General features: G+C 35.5%; 1 protein-coding gene across 4 annotated transcripts; it reads right to left on the bottom strand.

The window, feature by feature from the left end:
- Nucleotides 1-727: 727 nt before the first annotated feature.
- Nucleotides 728-10,084, bottom strand: LOC129889814 (deSI-like protein At4g17486). Of its 4 annotated transcripts, none has more exons than XM_055965268.1 (5): nucleotides 9,821-10,084; nucleotides 9,269-9,521; nucleotides 5,866-6,153; nucleotides 5,565-5,651; nucleotides 728-1,128 (listed from the first exon to the last, which is right to left on the bottom strand). In XM_055965268.1, the coding sequence occupies exons 2-5, from the start codon at nucleotides 9,420-9,422 to the stop codon at nucleotides 989-991; spliced, it is 669 nt and encodes a 222-aa protein (XP_055821243.1). In that variant the 5' UTR covers nucleotides 9,423-9,521; nucleotides 9,821-10,084; the 3' UTR covers nucleotides 728-988. The 4 variants fall into 4 exon arrangements, with proteins under 4 accessions (XP_055821243.1, XP_055821242.1, XP_055821244.1 ...); XM_055965267.1 differs by having other exon boundaries at nucleotides 9,269-9,530; nucleotides 9,821-10,027; XM_055965269.1 differs by having other exon boundaries at nucleotides 5,565-5,645; nucleotides 9,269-9,530; nucleotides 9,821-10,026.
- Between the last annotated feature and the right edge of the window lie 222 nt (nucleotides 10,085-10,306).

Raw genomic sequence — 10,306 nt, 5'->3', positions numbered from 1 at the left:
CTCTGTTATATATAATGAATACTTGTTCGTAGATATTTTTTTTAGGTGATTTGATAATGTAAAATTTTCGGAATATAAAAATTAAATCCAGTGAGCGTGGCGGCTTTCAGCTCATAAAGAGTAGGCAGCAAATGGGCAACTTCTAAGTCTTTACAATTTGTCCCACATGGCCACATATAATAGTCAGTCAATGGATTCATCTATGGTTGCTTTAGAGACTTTTGTCTTTAGATGATGACTTACTCAGCTTTTTAGGTATCTTGGTCAATTACTTCCAAAATGGGTTTCTCATGAATGATTGGTTGGTTCATTATTTTGTAGGTCAGCTGACAAAATAACTTTAACAATTACCTTGAAAATTCAGAAATCTTTATACCTAACCTAATTTTATTTGGGGTGAAAAAACAAGGGGTTTCATTAAGGTAGCGGGTTTAACTATGTTCCCAAATTAGATTTGTTACCCTCTCCAAAACAACATGGATAGGATAAATATAAATGCCAATTATCTTCTCTTTCAATCATCTTGACATTTAGTTCCAATGAATACTCAAATCTAGTTGCTCATTCTCCTACAGTTAACACAAAAGGTACAATCTCAGAGAAAAAAGTTTGATACATCTGGAAACAACTTTCTTTAATTGCCCCGCGTTCTGAAGATTGTGTTTCGGAGTTTCGAATATATCATACAGGAATGTTCATGTCAAGCTAAACACCATTGGGAAATCAGTCGAGGGGAAAAGCAATTCCATTGAATCCTAGTAACACTAGAAGTTGATACTACCTGAATACACATCTCAACAAATATTTGAACAATACAATAATGTGCTTAAAGGACAGGTTAACTAGATACACTTGAGAACAAACACACACGCACAAATACAAGCAATAGGACTCCAAACAGGAGACTAGATGAATTGGAGGCAAGGGAGAAAAGGTTTTCTTAATAACAAATTTAAAGAAAAGGGGAAGAAGAAGAAAGACGTTTCAATCAAAGCAGCTCTTTTGCTAGTCTCACTGGTTTTTCATTCAGAAATGCCATCTCACTATTCTGTACAGTTAACAACTGATGATCAGAGTCTTCCTCCTCGCTATCTACCGTTACAGATGATGCACCAGAATCTGTGCCATCTTCAACAATTGCAAGGCATTTTGGTTAGTCAAGAATGAAAAAGGCTATATTAACATGACATGTAAGATCATTCCTTCATCCTTTAGGTTATTGTACATCTACTAGAGATTAAGACTAAGGTACTTCATATGTACAGCTACATGCATCCATAATACAGCCACACAAAATGCATTAAAACATTGAGAAAAGATTTGCTTGACAGAATAACACATCCAATCAAAAGCAATATAACCTAGTTCTAAATTATTAAGTAGGTTGGGAAGGCTTTAGCTTTAGTAGTTTACAGGTAGGCCGCTCGTTTATAATCTACGTAAACATCGGTTAAGTGTACAGGTTGTACTTTCCTTTACAGTTTTGAACAATCATCACTAGGGGTGTTCATGGTTCGGTTTGGGTCGGTTATTGATTAAAACCATAACCAAACCAATTTAATCGGTTATTAAATGTCTAAAACCATAACCAAACCAAGTAAAATAATAACCACGGGTTTGGTTATTGTCGGTTTGGTTCGGTTTGATTCGGTTATTCGGTTTATGACTAGCCGAGATAATTCAAATATTCTCTCTCTACATTCTTCAAATTCTTATGAAACTCTTTTTTCCTCACGATCCACAGAGGTTCAAAACAGAAAATGAAACAACTTAAACATTCGGAAAAAAAAGAAAACAACTTAAAATCAATTTAAAATTTGAAAAACTCCTTACAAACCTTCTCAAAATTTGACAATATTATACTTGGGGTTGAGGAGTTGAGGTTGCTCTTGAGCCTTCACTGTTAGTCTATGACTGTGAGTCTGTGACTTTGTGAGAAACCAACGTGAGAGGAACAAAAATATAAAAGGAAAACAGATATTAGGATTTTAAAGTTTTAACTTTTACTTTATGTTGCTGCCTGCTGCTCAAGTGCTTAGTGCTTATTAGAAATTTAGGATTTAGAATTGGGCTTGATAGTTGGTCTAATGGGCTTGGATTGTTGGACTTGGACCGCTGTTTAGTGTTTATTAGAATTTATAATTGGGCTTGAGAGTTGGGTTTGGATTGTTGGACCTTAAAAATAAGTATATTAATATTAAATTAATAATTAAAACGTATAAAATATCTTTAATTATTTATGAAAAACTAATATTATACATATAAATAATTATAAATTTTAAGTATATAATTATCGGTTTGGTTCGGTTATTTATTCGGTTATTTTTTTCTATAACCATAACCAAACCAAATATTATCGGTTATTCAAATTTAAAACCAAACCAAACCAAACTGAATGTCGGTTTTTTTATTCGGTTTGGTTAAATTTTCGGTTTGGTTTTGATTTTAACCAAAACTGTGAACAACCCTAATCATCACTACTTGATCATAGCTTTCAGGTCTAGAGGCGGAGCTAAGAGACGACGAACGAGTTCATCCAAACCCAATAGCTTTGGTTTAAACCTTGTATTTGTATTAAGAAATGTCCAAAAATTAAATTCATAACACAGTTACTAACACCTGATGTCACTACCCTAGAATTTAGAACCTTTAAAGTTCAAAACCTTGTTGCGCTTCTGTTCAGGGTTCAGTATGTCCATGCTTCATTGTCTCGACATGATATCAGAGGCAGAGGCAAACTTATCCCAGATGTTGGGCTATTCAATTTTGGGACACCCATGTTATATCACTGCATGCTACAAATGTCTAGCCTTGAGCGTGCGTGAGTGTGCTAGCATCCCACATATTGTTCAACTATATAGGCTATAGCTTCCTTAATTGATTTTGGACAATCCTCACTACTTCTACTTGTTCTACTTTTTTGGGATTGAGTCAAGCCCATATCCATTTTCTTAATGCACACTCATATGATAGGACACTACATAAATTCGTAAGTTCATTTGAATAACTTTTTCCTCTCCCACTTCTTTCCATGTGTATTCGTTAATAGAGTGTGCCCGAAAAGACATAAGAATGTTCACCACACAAATACACAATCAAACTTCTATGTCATTTCATCAATCTCTTAGGAAGCACCACTTAGACAGAGTTGTTTAATTGTTTTATTTGGTCAAAGGACACAGAAAAAAAAAACAAACAGAAATTAGCATGGCAGAGGAATGAGAAATTATTACTAATTTGAGTATTTTTATTCAGTTGATGTGATTGTGCAATCCTGGTCATGTCCAACTGAGGTTGACTTCAACCTAATTGGCTAAACTTTTGGGACCAAACATATTGGAAATCCCTCATTCACAGAGACCTCAAAGCAGAGAAATCACACCAAAAAAGGAACAAAAATTGAAAGATGGGACAAAAGATATCAAATTCAACAAAAGGGGCCGAAACTACAACCAATCCATCATGATACTACTACAGTCAATAAATAATTCCTTTAAGTTGAGATGACATACATAAATCTCTATAGAGTTGAGATTGACGAAATTAAAATGTGGAGTAACCTACATTGTGGAAAGATTATGGTATTCATAACCGTAGAAGTTCTCCTCTCCTTTTTTTTTTTGTTCATCTCGGAGTGCTTCTTTAGCCACATCCACTCATCTTAATTAGTTGGAAACATTACCAATTAGGTGTAATCATGAGACTTTTTACCAAATGATGAGCATTCAAAGGGTAGTCCACCAGAATTGCATTTCTTTAACTGAATAAGCTACATTTTTATGTATATATATATACTCAACAAACATGGCTAAATGTCTTCTCATATATTACGCAGAACATTCCTATTGGCTATTGTTAAATGAACCTAACTAATTAAATCTCAACCAAAAAGCCGGATCCACCGAAATGTGGTTCCTTTTCTTCATCTTCTTTTTTCTTTTTCCTTTTCTAGTGGTTTTCATCAAGAAAATGAAGACCATGAAGGGAAAGCTTCTTAAGAAATTGAAGACAATCAAAACAATTGGGTATTTGAAGCCAGAAAGAGTTCTCCGTTCAAATGCATCAGATAGATATATTCATAATTCGTCACCAAAATCAACTTTTAAATTTCACTGTCAGTCTTCATTAACTCCAATCCAGGTCCACAAAGATCCCAAGAAGAATGTTCAGGGCAGAATACAAGATCAAGAAGCTGAGATTATTGATGTTTCTGAGCTATGAAGGACCTTGAAGATCAAGAAATGGAGATGGAAGATAAAATCAACGATAAAGAAAACGTAAGGTCTGTTAAAAAAGTGAAATGTCCGAATCTTTGAGAAAAAAAAGTTCAGAATTTCAGCTCATTGAAGCCAAAGAATGAGACTTTTGATGGAAATTTTACCCCTTTATCAGAAATTGATTTGTCAAAATTTAGGCGGTCGGGTTTGAATTTAATCGGGGTACCCTTTTTGTCCCAAATCTTCTTGCTGCATATTTGAGGAAGCAGCCATGGTTGTTAAAGTTCAAGAAGCAAAGAGAAAAGCCAAGATTGAGGAAAAGATTTTCAAACCACCAGAAGAAAAAAAGAAAAGAGAAGAAGATGAAGAAAAGGAACCACCTTAAGGTAGGGTGGGTATGGGCTATTAGGTGGATCCGGAATTTGGGTTGAGATTTAATTAATTAGGTTAATATTAGCAATAGCCAATAGGAACGTGCCACGTAATAAATGAATCTATCAATTTTATTTTTGAAGAAGACCATTAAAAATAAGAGCAATTTAGAGCCAATACGTTGATGTCGGGGGCAATTTAGAGCCAATATGTTGATGCCGGGGGCATTTTAGAGCCAAAAGGTAAATGGGGGTACTTTTGTACCAAATTTGATAGTTCAAGGGTGTTTTAGGCCCTTCTCCGAAAAAGAATGATACATTTCTCCTTACCATCCCAGTTTTACTCTTAATGACATACTTATTGGGACCATCACCACCATTCTTTTAATGAAAAGACATGTGAAACGCTCACCATACTCATTTAAAAGGATAATTTTGGTACTTTGCATACATTTGACTTACATGTCAAGAGCCTTCCTTTTCTTTTGATAAGGTAACCACTTGTATTAATAAACAAAACTCAGCTTCCAAAGAGATATTGAGTTGTCAAACTTACAAACATTCAAAAGTATAAGGGGTCTCCTATCCAAAAACTTACAAGCTTATACATTGCCAATTAAATCTACTAATTATCCTATTCCCCCCCCCCCCCCCCCCCCCCACAGATTCTGTTTACACCAAAATAAAAAAAAGAATAAACTGAGAGCCTTCTTTAATTTCCTAAACTCTGACCCAGTCAAACACCTCACATAAAATGCGCGGAGGGAGAATTCGTAGCCTAGATTTTCATCCCAAGGTTATTTTTTCACATGTGGGATATCAGATGAGCCCTAATCTACTCTTTATTCCTCAAAAAATTGTGTTCCATTAATCAGAGGAAGCATGTGGTAGCAGAAGTATTGTTACTCTGTAATACCACAAAAGTTTACTATTCATTGGGAAAAAGGTGATGAGAAATAGGTCAACCAACACCAACCTGAAAAGGCTTGATGATCAGGAAGATGTCTGATTCTTGTAACCTGAATACTTTCTGGTAAAATGCAATTGCAGAATGAGCCTGAAACTTCAAAGATAATTGTGTGAAACAAGGTAGAATTTTAGCAAGAATACCCCAGAAAATATGCTGCAGGTATCATACAGCTATTTGTTTTTTTGTCACAATTTAAAACCATATTATAAGGTAATGCAGATAAGAACAAGGGAAAATAAATGGAGATAGACACTGGTTCACACTTCAAAGTTGCCCCATAGTTAAGACAACCCATCATCATTCTCACCTACTCGTGCCAGTCGATTCACCCATCCAGGAATTGGCTTTCCCGTGAGACGCAAACAGACTTCGTCAGCAAAATGGTTGCAGTTCTTGGCAATCAAATGATAACTGTCCCCATGATATTTTTCTGAAATGTGTTCCATAAATGACCGAACTTCTGAAAGAGACATCTCTGTGCTGCCCAAGAGTACTGACCGTCTAAAAATGAAACCCGGACAACTACGTGGCTCCACCTCAAAAACCCCACTAGTTGAGTAGTCGTGGGCTCCATACCCATACTCTAGACCATGTACTGCATTGAAGCAAGAATAACAACAAATGAAAGGAACATCAGTTACAGAAAAACCAAAAATCTTTAATAATCAAACACACAGCTTCTTCAAATGGTTAACAGATTATAAGAATTAACTGCTGCACCCGTTCCAAGATAAAATTGATATAGCAGTGTTCATGCCCAAAATATAGCTGCACGTGGTATGTTGATGGCAGTCATCTAGTTGAGGAGCCAAATTCAAGAGATACTTGCGCGCAACAAGAAGTACACCGGAAAAAAAGGATAGGAAGCACTAAAGAGCAGGAAACCAAGAAAACTATTTGTAACCCCCCAATGATTAAACTAGATGAACAAACCTAAGGGCTCTCACTCATACATCTGCTATCCTACATAAGCAGAACAGACCAGACAATTTCGAGAAAGAGAAACCATCATGAATGGTTTACATGCCAAGGTTCTCGATAATCACCCAAGCACAGATTCTTGAAACAACATAACATCACATGTGGGGGGGCCTTGAATAGAAGAATACATAACCCTAGGATTAATTTTTTTTGCACATAAAACATGAGTTCAGGCATTAGATTGCAATCTTAGTGGCTAATCAATAGTCCTATCAAATTACCAATTTGCTATAAATGGAATTGTCTAATCTTCAACAAGTGGGGGCGGATTGGGGGAGAGAGAGGTTGATGTAATTCATCTAGACAAAGGCCGTAATCCCCCCTTCCCTAGTATTCTTACATCAATTTCTTTGCTCTTTTGGGTTCGCATTTTCCTAATGTTATTCTGGTTTAACACATACATGATCCTGTCAAGACTACGTGTGTAAACTAAGGTAACAGGAAATCAGGAATGATTTGACAAACCATCTTGTGCTGGCGATTTCTTGATTCTACAAGTAAAGAAGCAACTTATTGATAAGGTGGACAAAGAAGCAATTAGAAGACACCTTGACTCTGATTATGCTTCACGTTACAAGCTTCACAGTGATATTCATTCTATCATCCAATATATATCTAGAAGAATACATGAAAAGTTTACTAGTAACTTCTATTTCTAAGAAATTGACTATTGAAACAGTATTTGCAGACATATCTCTAAATTTATCAACTAATAATGTATGACTATGCCAATTTTTTTTAAGAAATAACAAAACTTTACCATCCATGAGCCAGTTCCATTATTCATGCAGGAAAAAACATTTACTTGATAGGCTACAAGACCAGTTGGTTCCAAATGTAAACTACTTAAGTTGACACCTTCAGAGCAAAACCTTCACCAACTCTCTAAACTGGCAATTTAACCTTTTGTAACAGACATAATAGACCGGATGAAAGGATGGAAGCTCCACTCAAAGATTCAATATGGGTGGCAAAGAAACTAATGCTTTTGGTAGAGTTTTGGCTGTGCCATATGAGGGGTTTGAGATTGACAAGGGATCTCCTAACAAGATTGAAAAGAAATGGAGAACTAAACCAGAGTTCAGAAAGAAATCATCTTTATTACAAGGACCCGGAGTGAGGAAAAGTAGCAGGAGGTGAGAATAGGAGGGGCTTGAAAGTATAACTAATTATGACAGGTGAAAGTGTTAGAATATCAAGTGAATATGTGTCTAGATCAATAAACGTCTAAATTAATTTACTTGAAATATAAGATCTTATAAATATTTTATCGGATACCTTAGAATATTCTCTACATAGAATATATACTTATTTATTAGCTTAGAGATTGGTAATCTACCATATTGTACATAGCCAACGACTTACTACGTTGCTTGGACTCGGGTGTGGGTGTCCACTACAGATGTGGCTCTAGAGGTCGGATCCTTCATAATCTAAATTTTATGATTTGGGTTACGAATACGGGAGTGGGGATTCAGCTAAAAATAATTCAAATACATAAAAAATAGAGTTATATGTCTATTTATGAGACATTATGAGGAAAACATACAAGGTATTCCGAGGAGAAAATTTTGATCAAGAGGAGAATCCCAAAAATAAATTAAAGGAAAAGGAACTTTCTATATACAAGCTATTCCATTTCCTTCAATTTCACCTTAGCTTTTGTTTTAATAACTGAAATCAGTTATATCTGTGCCAAATTTCTCTATCGATTTTGGTCTAAGTACCCAAAATCGACTGACCAAATCCGGTACAAATCCCACACCCATACCCACATTGTATCAACACGGGTGTGGTGGGCGCGGATCTCGAGGGTACAAAGGGGGTTCATGCGAACCCCTCGGCAAGGTATATAAGGTATTTTTAATTTTTATTATGTGTGTATATATATATAGCTTGATCAAATACAAATAGGGGAATCAATGCCACATCTGTGATCCCTAAAAGAAAAATATATATAGATTTTAAACCTCCTAAACATAAGATTAGATGTTGTCTTAGTGGTTGAGGGGGTTCAAGATTCACCTTGAGGTTCCAAGTTCAAATCTCAAGCACTACATTTTTAATTTTCGAACCTGCTTAGTGAAAATTCTAGATCCACCACTGGGGTGCGGCATAGAAAGTGAAGAGTTAGAGCAACTAAGACAACTTATATATATGAAGCACCTCTTTTACATTGTTACTTATTTAAATCAACAAGAGTTCTTTTTTTATTTAGACATGATATCAAAGTCTCCGCAATCTTGGTAGAGACTCAAATAGCTTCCACTATCAGCAAGCGGTGTCGACCAATGTGGGTTCCCGTCTGTTTGATGATTTCTTCTTTTCTTCTTCCTTTTGATGAAAAACGTCACTAGTCTCTCTAACTACCATTCCAGTGTCGCTATATCTCTATGTCTCTGGTGACTGTACTTCTACTTTCTACATGATTGATGCACTCCTCTAAACCTTGAAATACTTCATTGTTTTGCCAATTCAAGTTAGGCTGATAATGTCCTCGAGATTTGAAACATCGTATCTCTTTCCCGTCATTAAAACAATATTTCTTTCCATGTGAGTGACAGTCAAATAAAGCAAAGAATTACATACCATGTCAAAGTGGCTAACTTTATTGATTGAGATCAAACTATATAGACACTAAACCGCTGCTTAACTTTCATCTCAAAACTGGATGCAACAACAATATGTATAACAATACACATTAAAGGAGAACAAAAAGCTTTTAGTACCTTCTATACCAGAATGAAACACTCCAAGCCCGGCCCAATAGAGATAGTTGTTTACAGGTGTGAGATCATATACATTAAGATACAACAAAGCACGATTTTTCTCTCCATTGTACTGCTCCTTTGATGAACTTGAGCTAGACCTTAACAATCTCATTGTAGTCCACTCACCTCGTCCACCTCGACCACCCCGCTGGCTATGTACTCAAGAAATCACACTCAATATCCAGGCAGCCGACAGCCAATTAATAAGAACCTAAACCTCCTTAACACAAATAAAAAAGACAACTTCAGTAAAATAAGGAGTAGCTTTTATCACACAATTTTAACTCATTTTACATAACCAACAGAAAATTCAGCAATTACATATAGCAAACACAGCTAATTGAGGTTAAAAAATGCAACGATCAATTGACTCGGACCGTAATTTTAACAAATACGAATTCCGAAGCTAGGGATAATGAAAGTTCAAAACTGAGCTACATAGACGCATATACGTATACATACAGAAATACGTCTACGGAAGAGAAATTGAGAAAGGGAGAGAGAGATTACCGAGATGCGAGTTGGGAAATCAGAGACGTTTATGCTACGGAGAGAGCACGGTGGCGACGGCTTCAGATCGCCGCCGTGTGCGGCGGAGAGAGGAGGATTGGCGGGGAAAGGATGAGGAAAGGTCAGGTGGGATGCAGTGGCAGCCGAGTAATATTTTCTCTATTTTCCCACAGCTGTCTCTGTGAATAGAAATTAGAAAAGATTTAATTTTGGGAAAGTTCTTTGCTTAAATAATACAAAATTTAAATTACACACTTTCTCTTTGTGATATTTTAAATTTGACATCATCTCACTTTTACAACAACTACCAATAATTTAAAGTCGTTAAATCATTCAAATTTTAATTTTTTAATGTCTTTTATTAGCAAATTAACTTTTAAATTATCATTATAATACTTTAAGTTTCTTATTAAGTAAAAAAATCAATATATAAAACAAAAGCAAGGAGTAAAAAATAAAGAACTTGAAGTGAATAAATTAATGTCA

This window comes from Solanum dulcamara, chromosome 5, assembly GCF_947179165.1.
Source record: "Solanum dulcamara chromosome 5, daSolDulc1.2, whole genome shotgun sequence".
Classification (NCBI taxonomy): domain Eukaryota; kingdom Viridiplantae; phylum Streptophyta; class Magnoliopsida; order Solanales; family Solanaceae; genus Solanum; species Solanum dulcamara.
The sequence above is the reverse complement of the archived record's forward strand: the minus strand, read 5'-3'. Positions and strand labels throughout refer to the sequence as shown.